This window comes from Pyrus communis, chromosome 6 (assembly GCF_963583255.1).
Source record: "Pyrus communis chromosome 6, drPyrComm1.1, whole genome shotgun sequence".
NCBI classification, from domain to species: Eukaryota; Viridiplantae; Streptophyta; class Magnoliopsida; order Rosales; family Rosaceae; genus Pyrus; species Pyrus communis.
In genome coordinates, this window is record NC_084808.1 from 2,596,835 (window position 1) to 2,609,734 (window position 12,900).

Below are 12,900 nucleotides of genomic sequence, written 5' to 3' on the forward strand. Positions count from 1 at the left end.
ACCTCGCACACCATATGCTCACCTTGGACCCAAGTTAGGTGCACAGTCCTATCGTATAGACCACTTTAGGTGGTTTCGACTCGTAGGTGACCCGCGATTATTCGCATAGTCTTCACATGATCGTAGCACTTGAGCATATTTATTTACACCCAGTCTTGTCGTACAGACCACTTTAGGTGGTTCCGACTTGTGTGCAGGTATATTTGTTGAGATGTGGATTTGAGCCGTACAGGTCACATTGGGTGACTTCGGCTAGATGGATGAGTCATAGATTCAACAGTACAAGTCACGTTAGGTGACTCCGGCTTACATATTTTATGCTGAGATATTTGACATGGCATATATGTGGATTTTGCTAATTCGAGTATGGTTTCGATATATGTATATATTCTATTTTCTGGGAAATTATACAGGTTTTACGGTGAGGGTTTAGAACTTTTGAGAATGAAATGATTTTGAAAAACTTTGTTTTTGCCCACTCACACTTTTTGTTTTGCGCCCTCCAGGTTCTAGTTAGGAGTGCTTTTGGTGGCTTGCGAGGAACCCACGGCAACTTTGATAGATTATCACCATTGTATGATCACCTTTGCGTGTTGTATAATTAGTATTCGTTCTACTGGACTGCTCTTAGGCTACTTATGCTCTGGTTGTGTTTATCACACTTAATCTCACACTAGCATGTTATCTTAGCTTGTACTGCTAGTAGTTTGGTTTTAATTATTCACATTTCTATTATTATTAATGCTTCCGCACTGTGCACATGGCTACGTCCCCCTCACATGATAGCCAGCACACCTTGATTTCGGTCGGGGTGTGTTAGGCCCTCAATGAACTTCTCCCACAATGGAAGGATGAACAGGCACGGATCCTCCTCCATTAACCTTCCCTCCAGTTTCTGTTTCCCCAAGGCTAAGAATTTACTTGAACCTTATACCCTTCTTCCTTTTTATTTTATTTTATTTTTTGCTAAGTTATTGAAATCTTACTGTGCATTGATGTCGATTGCTTCGGGTCACTATGTTTTTCGTATCTGCAATTAACTCAAATTACGATTGGAAGGTGATAAGATTGTTGGTTGCATTGTACATCGCCATTGTTGCTGATTTTGCCATTGTTTAGCCCCATCTAGTTTTGGACAATCTATGTGGTCGTATCAAGTAGATTCCTAATATGAAATAAAAATGGAGGCTTTTACTTTTACTTGTTTGTGGTTAGCTGAATACTTTGGCTTCCAAAAGAAGTTCCAATAGAAAAAAAATTTCGTGGAAGCTTGTAAAAATTGATTCTGATACAGTTTGCATGTTTACAGTCATATTTTGAACAAATGGATACGGCATATTTTTCCTACATGCACTCCATTATTTTTCTCTGAAATAAATACTTGAGAGAGAAGGGGCATTCTCAGCATCAGGCCTATGCTTTGGGAATTAAAGAGGTAGCATACTGATTCAAGCAAATAAATTATTCATACTTTAAATATCAGTTGTATTCTTACTTCTGTTTCGGCTAGACGTTTCCGCCATTGCTTATCTTTTCATTTCAGGATTAGTGCACAATGACAGTCATTGCCAAGCTGCTCTCAATAGTTTTAATTTGTGCACACATGAGAATTGATATTACAGTGATTTTAATTGACAGGACTTAGTCTGCACTCCCTCATTTTCTGTTTGAATGGCTGATGTAGTAATTTATCTTGTTTGATATTTTTATATTATTGGAGAAGTATACATGGAGCTTAATCTTTCTTTCTTTCATTTTTTTTTTTTTTTTTCCGGTTTGGAGGAGGGGGAGAGGAGGGAGAAGAAGGAGGAGGAGGAGGAGGAGGGGCCCCCCGGGGGGGTGGGGGGGTGGGGGGGAGTAGTTAATAGTTTGATTATATGTACTAGAATTGTATTGACGACTGTTTAGTATTCTCCCGATAGAAATTCAAACATCATCCTGCAATCAAAACACTGCTAGAAAGTGGGACTGTTCTTCAATATGGTGCTCGCACCTTGAATGAGGGTGGTTTTCAGGTAAATTAGTAATTTCATTTCAAGTTATATTTACATGATATGTGTACATAAAGAAAGAATCTCAATGGAATGCTATCACTCTGAAATTTCTCCACATGGCTGCATCATTATCCCTTTTGAGTTGGATATCCATGGACAACAATTGTAAATATCCAAAAAAATATCCCCCACAAGTATGTGTCACCACTGTAAGATGTGGTTAAAGCACATTACAAGCACAAGGAGACAATTCTCTCTCCCTTGGTTTCTCAACTTTTGAATATATAGGGTGATACCCTATTGCTAGACATTCTGGCAACATAGAGACAGTGTAAATGGATCACACATTCAGGCAAAAGTTTACCTATCAATGGTTTAGATTTAGTGTTTGGTGTATGTGGTCAGGCTATCATTCTGAACCATTGATAAGATGGATGTTTGCTTAACGTGTGATGCCAGATTGATAGTCTTGCGACATATCTGATATATGGTACGGCAACAGTACTCTCTCCGCTTCCTCTAAAATGTGTGTGCGCGATCGTAACTATGTATATACCATTTTTCAGTTCTACATGTTAATATGTTATACAAATACAAATATGATGCTAGTTAAATTTCAGTCTATCCCATATCCAGTTTTCCCTGGAGGAGCGGATATTGGATGTTCAGCTGGATTTTTAAATGTACACAAAATAAAAGGAACTCTTTACTGCAATGAAATCAGGTATCTTTTCACCAAATAGTTGTTTCTATTCATTATGTCTAATTATGTGAAAATAATTATACATGCTCAAAATTTCAATTGTTACAACAAATGGTGGTAGATTATATTTGTTAAGTCACATAATTCACGGTTTATCATTTCTGTTGGAACATCAAGTGGTCCAAATGGTCCAGCTTGTAGTACATATTTGTCATGGCTGAAGGGACGTAGTAGTATCATGGATTGGAAAACTCAGAATCTTTTGATGTGTTACAGAAGTGCTTTCACTTCTATGGATTGCTTTTAAGTTCATGAAGATGTCTAACTTATTAGTTATATTACCTACAGGCATGCTAGCTGCAGAAGGTATATTCCGTCCACTTAATGGAGGCTCAAGCATGGGAAAATATTGGGATGCTTTAAGAAATTCATGGATATGGGAAGAACTGTACAGAGCTCACAACTTCTGACCAGTTAGTAGAAAAATCCTTTGCTTTCTGTTTTGGACTTTGAGTATGGACTTATTCCTGGCCTGGCCTTTAAAGTTTTCTAGAACAGTGAGATCCTGTTGCTGCTTATTACTTTGATTAGTATTGTCTTATAATATAGCTTTCGTTCAAACCTTAATCGCCAATGTTTGCTGCCCATCAGCTATATAATGAAAGGAATAGCTCCCTGGACGCTGAAGCATGGAAAACCAGACCATGAAGCAACAAATGTGAGACAGTATTCTGAAAACTATTCGAACTATAGATTTGCATAGTTACCACAGACTTGCATAGTTACCACACTACTGTTTGGCACTAAGTGATTCAAATATATGCTGGTTGCACAATTTCATTCTCCAATTCAATATCCAAAGCGAGATGGGGTTTTATCTTTCGATGTTCCAACCTCCCTGCACAGGTTTTTAAATACGAATATTTTCTTAAGCTGTCAAAAACTAGAGTATGTCTCTATGCTTTTGTACTCTCTAAATTTTTCATTAGCCTTCAAAGAAGTAGCAATAGAGACTGATATTCCGGCTTGCTCTTCTCCTCTTTTGTAGTAAGTGAAGTATTTAATTTTATTTGCTTAAAATAGGAGCAACACAAATCATGACCATGATCAACCAGCTCACCTTCGGTTGAGAGACCTCAAGATTCCTGAACTCATAAATTTGCCAGAGTATGCTGGTCCCGAATCAAGCTACTGTCCTGCGCATGTATACGAGTAACGCCCATCCTATCATTGCTTGTATTTGATTGATCATCTGTAAATGGATTCTCTTATTCATCTCAAGTTTTAAAATGTAGGTATGTCCCTGATGAAGGGGGTGAGCTGAAGTTGCCGATCAATGCTCAAAATTGCCTACATTGCAAGGTAATATGAACGGGTAGTAAGAGCTACCTTGCAGATCAATGCACTCATTTCCCTTACCCACGTTAATGTACCGATTTTGCTTTGATGTGTGCTTACAGGCATGAAATATGAACGACCCGAAGCAAGACATTAAGTGGACTGCACCAGAAGGAGGTGGGGGCCTCCTGGCTACTCAATAATGTAGAGAATAACTACTTGTTTTGCTAGTCATTGCTTGTGTATGCAATTTTGTAGTGTTTGAAAGGAATAAGTACGTTTTATGACTAATTCATCTTCTAAATTCAACTCTTACAAAACTGCATTTCTTCCTTGAATTTAAATGTTAGGAGTTATCCGATCCAATTGGTTTACGGATCGTAAACGTAGTCCATTAAGCAAAGACGGGTTGTAATTGTATACCGGTATTTGAAAACGTAATCCATCGAGCAAAGACAGGCTGTGATTGTATAGCGGCATTTAGAAACATGTCTTGCGGGCGCCCTAGAGCACTCACGGTATTGTGTGTGGTTTTGCCGTGACAAGATCATCACATTATCCACCACTCTTGATTGCCTCCTATTTCAACTCAGGGCAATAGCTATGGGATTATAAAGGATAAATCAACGACTACACATTCTAATTTTCAGTAAACAATCTTCATAATCTAAAACCACCGTAAATACCCAGAACAAAACACAAATCACAAGGTGCTACAACTATGATAATTCGATCTACAGCTAAAATGATATGCATACAACTGACTACAAACAAATGCTAACTGGAAAACATTTCTCAACAATCCTTTGTTACAGATTGGTTGACCTCTGATGTATTCTCTTTCTGGCTTGGCGAAGGCACGGATCCTCCTAGTTTCAAGTCCCCACTTTGTTGTTGCTGTTGCTGAAGCTGCTGCTGCATCTGTTGCTGCTGAAGTTGATGGAATTGATGCTGCTGAAATTGGTGCTGCTGCTTCTGAGAATGAATCTGGAGCTGTTGAAACTGCTGTGCAGTTAGAAGGGTGTGCATAGCTTGATTGGGTGGATAGAATTGCTGCTGGCCCGCCCCGCCAAAACAAGCGTAGTTCATCATAGGTCCACCATTTGGCATAGCTTGGCCAGTCACAACTTTCAGATGCTGAATTTCTTCTTTCAGTGCATCGTTCAATGCTACAACACAAAAAAATAAAAAAATAAAAAATAAAAAATAAAAAAACAACAATATTGTTTCGGCAAGTCAATTTCATTCACATAAAGACCAAGAACCAGAAGTTACATCGAATCGGAAAAGCAAGAAAACCTCCACAAACAAGATGCAACAGTTTTGTTTGTTTTTTGGTTCCCGTTATGGGCAAAGATCAGAATGAACTAAAACTTCTACATCCGATGCTAATTGGCTCAATTAATGAAACTTCAAATATGATGGCCAGTCCACTTCAGGTTAGCCAGCATGTTGTTTATGGCTACTAGAACATTGTAAACGGGCATAAATTCAAGGTCAATCTTTCTTGCCCATACCGGTGGTGGAGGTAGGACCAAAACAGTTTATACAAGCCATGAAACTAGATCCAATGACTGTACACAGGATACGACATAGAAGCAAATAAACGGACTAAGAACAGAAATGTAATCAATCTGATAGATTTGATAGACAAGCAGTAAAATGGTCAATGCAATTATACATTTCCAGCTCAGTAATAAAAGCAGCAAACATGTAAACCCCTCAAGCAAAGCATTCATCATAAAGATGCTCAATTCATGCAATATAAATTTAAAAACACTAAACCAAAATGAAAATATACAAACAAAGAATCATTCTACTTAAATTTTAGTACCTGCTGGATAAGTTGAATAAACCACAAAATCATAAACTCATTATGCAATAGGAAATGTCAAGGAACCGGAGTTCGTTTGTAGAATCTTATATTGTAGACTACCAGAAATTAGGTATTTGGTAAAAGTACATGCAGAAAAAAATCATCATTGAAAAAAATCAGAATTAGCAACCAATTTCTTTTCTGAGTTAACAAGAGGAAACAATGTCCGCCAAAATCACTTATGGCATCTTGTCAACCGCCATCTTGGATTCTAATCTCCAACAGAAATCAAGTATATGTATGTTAGCATCTACTTACTGGATCGTCCACTTTGTACAACATGTAAAAATCATGCTCAATTCTTCCTTTCAGCCAATGACCAGACAATTCAATAAAATTAAGACATGTGGCTTTTCTTGTTTCTATACATTAGTCATTACTATAAAAAGAAGAAGACAGATGACAAAGATAAGGAAAGAAATACTACACATGAAAATTAATTCTAATCATGAAAGGAAGAAGGGGCTCACCATCTTGCAAATGAACCTGTTGCTCCATTGTTTGCAAGCGCAGTTTCAGTTCACTGTTCTCAGCAGTCAGACCATTTGTATCTCTCTGCTCATAAGAAAAATTCATAAGAATAATCAACTTATATCCTCATTATGTAAGCTAGATAAAACAGCCATGTCACTAATGCAGTGAAAACAAAGGGAAATCATAAGCTAAGAGTCATTTAAGCAGTCCAATGAAGAGAACCTGGTCTAATAAAGGACTGGGTTAAGCCGATGAAATTTACCTGCAAGAGAGTCAATTGAGCAGACAAGGAAGTTGCTTCTGTTTGCAACGTCTGGACTTTCTGTTCAAGCTCAGCAATATATCGCATTTTCCTTTCCTTTGACCTTGCAGCTGACTGCCTATTTGCCCAGATCCTAATGCATGTCAACCAAACGTAAAATATTAAGCATAATGGTTGAAGCAACAAGCAAAACAAGGGAGCAACCAACTCTTTTATTTTCATTTAAGAAGGGAAAATGAAGATGGGTAAAAACTAGAAAGCACCAAAGAAAATCAGATCCACTTCAAGGGTAACAAGATGTCACAGGGGCATTAACAGAAAAAAGGAAAACAAATCAAGCCAAGCCCACCCTTACCACCTAATACTATCTAGACATGATTCTTGAAAGATCAACTCCATTGCCTTAAAAATCAGCCTATATGAAGACTGAAGAGACAGAATCATAAGGGTGTACTTCTAGATATGAACCAGACAATATGATGAGATGAAGTCATCAGATAATCTTACTCTTGGGTAATGTGAGTATAATATACGATTCATAAAATTTTCATCCCAGACAATTTTCAAAGAGAGAAATATATATTGAATGATACTGCTACATGAACTATGGTCCACAACCACTAGAGCAATTGGTTTGAACAACAATATTTCTATTGAACTCGATCGAAGTATTACCGATTCTAACAACAATGCATCTTAAGGGACCCAATTAATTTATTGTAGTCCAATTAGGAGAGTAAATGACTATTACGTATCAAATGAGCAACACAGAAACCTGGTACATTAGAACTTGAAAGCAACTTACCATTTAAAAAATAAAAGCAGGGTACAAGTCAATTAGTAAAAAACTAGGAAATGCATTGTCTACCACATCTGGCGGTAAACCAATGTCAAACACCTCATACATCAAATTATTTGGAGCTCCTATGCAATAAGTACAAAGTTATTCACCACTGATACACTACAATAACAACCTTGAATGGATTCTTAAAAAGCTAAGAACTTTGACTGCAAACCATAAAGAAAACATTGCATGAACTCAAAACAAAAAACACAGACTATTGTCTGGAATTACAAACGCTAATAATTTTAGAACACCATAATCATCAATCCATGCCACATGTGTCTGGATAAACACGTGTCCTTGCATATGAAACACAACTGCTATCAATAAAGGAAGAGTAGACTCATCGACAAAATTTAACAATAAACTACATTTATTAAGAGACTAACAATTAAGTATTCTTAAATAGTAGGATTTTAAAAAATGACTACCTAGGCTTGAACACATGTTAAAATTACATGGAAAAGCAATAGCAATTCAAAGTATTATCAACTCAAGTTTGCTACCAAAAAATACTAACAGCTGAATTCCTAGTTAAAGAGTAACATTATATATGATTACTCAAGAATTATTACCTCTTTGCACGTTTTGGATCAATCAGGGCAAGCTCAGCAAGCTTAGCAGCTGACACGGCTTTCTTGGAATCAGCTGCATTGATATCTTCTGAACTGGAGACCAGCATCTCCGGTTTGATGGTTGACGACCCATCCATTGACTGGCTATGTTGGTGCCTAACTCTGAGTCTCTCATTAGAACCGATGGCAATATTCTCCGCGGATGAGGTGGGTGATCTTGATACTGGTGCTATTACTGGAGCAGGTGCTGCTGCAGAAGATGAAGGCTCCCCGAACTGAAAGGATGATGTAGCAGATGATGAATTGAACTTTTCCATATCAAGGTACATAGAGAACAAGTCTTCCTCAGTCTCATCCGAAAATGAAGGGCCATCCGCACCACCCACAACACCAAGGTCACTATCAAAGCTAATATCATCTGGAAGGGTCAAGATTTCCGAATGGGCACGTCTATGACCCAATTTCCTTGGTGGGTTATCTGGCATCCGGCTAATATCATGGCTAAAGTGATCAGAGTCTGCACTAGCACCCGAGGCCAGCGGAGGAAACGACGCTGAAGAGGATGGCTCAGGTTTCACATTGAAAGCAGCTCCGGTTGGCAAGAAACCCGAGTACCTGCCTGATGGGGGTGGGAAACCTCCACCATGGGCAGGGGGCTTGTCCTTGTCCATCTGTAAGAATCACAACCCCTAAAATTTACCCCTTAAAAATAGCTAAGATACCAAACATCCCAATAAATGCCAACTCCCTTCGGAACAAATCAAAATCTAAACCAAGCATCCAAATTCAGATTCTCAAACAAGAAAAAGAGGCAATTGAGATACTAAACAACACGAACAGACTCCCTCCAACGAAAAAAATTGAAAGTTGCATAAATAAAAAAACACTAAGAAATGGAGATCTGACAGCGACAGGTGCAAAATAAATACACGAGGTTGAGCTACAAAAGGAAATTAAGCAAACACATAAAAGAGCTTCAACACGAGAAAACCCTAGAAATCATCGCAGAGCAAAGCACACAGCAGCTGAACATGGTAAATTTCTGGGAAAATATGGGAAATTTTGTGGGAATTTTCTCAGGAAAAAGGATATGGGGGTTGGAATTATTCTTACAGACGCAGATCTTCGGATTGGGAGGTGGAACGCTAGAGAGAATCAATCACGCAGGCTTTTGAAGAAAGCGAGATTCGAATGAGAGCAGTCGCATGTAGATAGAGAGGGATCTTAGAGACGAGGAGGAAACGGAAGGTTGTGAGTGACGATACAAACATAAGAGTATTATACAACATCATTCCATTCCAACCGGAAATGTTGCTCCCACCACGTAGCCTGTCGGAGACGCGCAAATTTCATTTCGGTTCGCTTGTGTTTCACGTACATACATTATAGGAAAATAGCTAAAAATAGGCATTTTTCTCAATTTCGGGATAGAAATAGGATTTTTTCTACAATTGAAAATGACCTAATTGCCCTCGTATATAAATAAGTTATTTCTTCCAACTTTCTGATTTATCCCTCTCTCCTCTCTCTCTCGAAGAACCCTAACAATGCACTCACCCTTTAACAACCCACCTCACCAGCGGCAACCCTTTCTCTCTCAACGATGCCCATCTTTTTACCAGTCCCCTTTCTCCTTTCTTTTCGAACTGGTGACCCAAGATTCAGATCACATCTAACTTTTGGGTGACTACAATGTCCAACTCACAATCCCAAAAGCTTGGTGTGTAATGAACAATGTATTAAAAGCGTGAGGCGTGGGCGAGGTGTCCAAGGTGAAGCCCGGCCTAGGCGTGAGGCATGAGGCGTGAGGCAAAGCCTCACAGGATTTAATTATATATATATATATATATATATTTTATATATTATACATATAATTGTATAAAAATAATACTATGTAAAATAAACATTCATTCTCAATTTTTCATTCAAATCCATAATCATTCAAAAGATAATATCATCTAAATTCATCATTCAAAAGTAATATCATCCAAATTCATCATTCAAAAGGTAATACAAACAAAGAAAACAATCATTCATCCACATCCTCTTCATAGAAATCAAAATACAAACAAAGATATCAATCAATCATCCAAATCCTCTTCATCTAATTCTAAATAAAATGCATCATCCTCTTCATTGCCAACTCTAGATGACCTTGTAGGGTATGTCATCAATTCATCAAAAGATTCTTCCGAATCATACTCCACATTTCTTCGACTTGAGGATTCTTCATTACCCCGTTTTCTTTTGTATGTAATAGGACCTCGAGGTTGAGTAGGCTCGCGAGGAGGAGTAGGCTCACGAGGAGGAGTAGGCTCACGAGGAGGAGGAGTAGGCTCACGAAGAGGAGGAGGAGAAGACTCTCTAGGCTCTCGAATGTATGGGCCACCTTCATAAACCGGGGGTGGCACATTCCTTACGGCCTCAACATTATACAATAACTCATCCTTAAGCCATGTTGGATCTTCGGGAAGAATGGGATCTTCTATCTCCGTTATCCATTCATCATCGGAGGTAATTTCTTCCACAACAATAGGATCATACTTCTCCCTCTTTTTCTTACTTCTCTGTTGTAAAGCCAAATTATACTTGACATAGGCTAAAGCATTAAGCCTTTGTGTTCAAGCCTATTCCTTCTTTTTGTATGAATCTACAAATAAATCAATTCTATTATTACTCAAGTCTAATCGTCTTAAGCAAAAATGACACTTAAGATACTAATAAATTAATAATATATCTACTTACCATTGAAAATGTGCTCCAATTCCTCTCACATTCCGACGCACTACAAGTAAGGCTTAGAACTCGGACAGCAAACTTCCTTAACTCGGGTGTTTTATGCCCAAAGCACTCCCACCAAGCCGCTAAAAAACAAATATTAGTAAGGTAAGTAATTTAAGGGTTAATGATAAAAAGATACTAACAATTGACTAATTAAATCTTACTTGGTGTTCACTTTTTCGTAGTTTGCATAGCCATAGAATCCGCAAATGGACCATGCTTATCATTATGTAAATCCAATTAACAATCGGCCTCTTCACGTTCTTTCCCTTTCCCAAGCATCCTATTCATGGAAGCAAACAACCCATTTCGCACTTCATCAGTATCTGAGAAATTATCCTCATATCAAAATTGTGGGTTTAAGTAATAGCCTGCCGCATGTAGTGATCGATGAAGTTGATCGTCCCATCTACGATCTATCTTTCTCCAAATAGGCATATATTTTTTCTCCACTTTGTTAAGATTGCTTGCAATTTTCTCTTTTGCGGCATCCATCAACTCATATATAAAACCCATGGGAGGTCTCTCCTCCGAATCAACCTCTCTCAAAACACAAACAAGAGGAAGAACACCCTTAATGCAAAAGGAAACTCAACCCCAAAACTCACGATCATGTAACACATGATGCTTAGCAAACTTTGCTTCACGGGATTTTGAATAGGTACTTTTCGACCATTCTTGAAAGGCAAACAAAGCAACAAGATTTTCCTTTTGCTTTTGTAAGCTTTGTAGTGTAAGGAAAGAAGTGACAAACCTAATGACCGCCTGACGAAGAATTTCCGAATTGTTGGTATACTTTCTCATCAAAGCTAGTACCCATTGATGCCCATATAGATACTTTGAAATACACCTAGCACGTTTGAGTGTGTCATCAAACCATGCCATCTTAGAAATATCTTCTAGCATCAAATCAATGCAATGAGCTACACATGGAGTCCACCACACCTTCTCTTTCCTCTCCATAAGTTTTTCCCCGGCATTCTTGTAGTTCGAAGTATTGTCGTATATAACTTGAACCACATTCTCCTCCCCAATTTCTTGAATAACATCATCCAAATAGCCATACAACAAATCTTTATTCTTAATAGAGGTCAATGCATCAACCGATTTCAAGAACCAAGTACCTTGCGGGCTATTGACAAGAAAGTTGATTAAACACCTACTTTTGCCATCCGACATCCATCCGACATAATAGTGCATCCATATCTCTTCCAAGCCTTTCGATGTTCTTTCATCATAGTTTGTACATCCTCAACTTCTTCTTTGAGCATCCAAGTTCTATATTCATGGCTTGTAGGAGCATTAAAACCGGGACCAAAATTGGATACCAATTTCATTGCATTAACATAATGTTCATTGTTTGCTGCATTGAATGGAATGGCACTAGTGTAGAACCATCGCGGAAGTGCTCGGGATGCTTGTCTTTTTTCCTCTTTTTTGAAAGGTGTATTCAATGTGGCTTGACGAGCTTCCGATGTAACATACCTATCAAGTGGTCCCCTTGACCTAGGTGGTAGAAAAGAACCGGTTTTTGTGAATGTGTGGCATTCACACTCCCACTCCCACTACTTACATATGGTGTCCTTGTTGTGCCCATATCAACACTTTCACTTTCTTCTCCACCACCACGACACAACTCATGGCTAGCTTTCCTCTTTTCTTTAGTTCCCATAACATTAGCAAAGCATTCTTCCTTCACATTGGGTGGGATTTTTTTACAACTTATCATTCCTCCCGAACTTACACCACCCAAGTGATGTTTGAATCTAGAAATTGAACCCGTGCATTTGTGGTTACAAAAAACACAATATAAGTGCTTGGTGACAGGATCCAAATCTTTTGTCCATTGCCAAGCAAAATCTTTCTTAGAAGAAGAAGCCATATTCTTCAATGCCTAAACAATAAACATTCGATGCATACAGTTAATGAACCAACAATCTATTAATTTATGCAATAATTACTATGATGACCAATTAACCATACTCAATTTATGCATACAATTAATGAAATATATCAAGAACAATTACAAAAGTAATTTTTTGAATGAGATAAA

The 12,900-nt window shown here is 38.0% G+C and overlaps 2 protein-coding genes across 2 annotated transcripts; both read right to left on the minus strand.

The window, feature by feature from the left end:
* Nucleotides 1–4,618: 4,618 nt before the first annotated feature.
* Nucleotides 4,619–9,462, minus strand: LOC137736957 (probable transcription factor PosF21). The gene is made up of 5 exons (XM_068476284.1): nucleotides 9,180–9,462; nucleotides 8,067–8,737; nucleotides 6,648–6,780; nucleotides 6,382–6,466; nucleotides 4,619–5,204 (listed from the first exon to the last, which is right to left on the minus strand). The coding sequence occupies exons 2-5, from the start codon at nucleotides 8,735–8,737 to the stop codon at nucleotides 4,831–4,833; spliced, it is 1,263 nt and encodes a 420-aa protein (XP_068332385.1). The 5' UTR covers nucleotides 9,180–9,462; the 3' UTR covers nucleotides 4,619–4,830.
* A 685-nt stretch (nucleotides 9,463–10,147) lies between these two features.
* On the minus strand, nucleotides 10,148–12,026 carry LOC137737358 (uncharacterized). The gene is made up of 3 exons (XM_068476810.1): nucleotides 11,456–12,026; nucleotides 10,812–10,930; nucleotides 10,148–10,633 (listed from the first exon to the last, which is right to left on the minus strand). The coding sequence occupies exons 1-3, from the start codon at nucleotides 12,024–12,026 to the stop codon at nucleotides 10,148–10,150; spliced, it is 1,176 nt and encodes a 391-aa protein (XP_068332911.1).
* Between the last annotated feature and the right edge of the window lie 874 nt (nucleotides 12,027–12,900).

Bases quoted from the DNA above. Each gene is read 5' to 3' on its own strand.
- LOC137736957 (XM_068476284.1), bottom strand. From the start codon at position 8,737: ATGGACAAGGACAAGCCCCCTGCCCATGGTGGAGGTTTCCCACCCCCA. The intron at 6,467-6,647 runs GTAAATTTCATC...TCTTATGAGCAG, and splicing joins CTCAATTGACTCTCTTGCAG to AGAGATACAAATGGTCTGAC. The intron at 5,205-6,381 runs GTGAGCCCCTTC...TTTGTGTTGTAG, and splicing joins ACAGGTTCATTTGCAAGATG to CATTGAACGATGCACTGAAA.
- LOC137737358 (XM_068476810.1), bottom strand. From the start codon at position 12,026: ATGTCGGATGGCAAAAGTAGGTGTTTAATCAACTTTCTTGTCAATAGC. The intron at 10,931-11,455 runs GTGAGTTTTGGG...TTTGTTTTTTAG, and splicing joins GCATCATGTGTTACATGATC to CGGCTTGGTGGGAGTGCTTT. The intron at 10,634-10,811 runs GTAAGTAGATAT...GCTTTACAACAG, and splicing joins ATTGGAGCACATTTTCAATG to AGAAGTAAGAAAAAGAGGGA.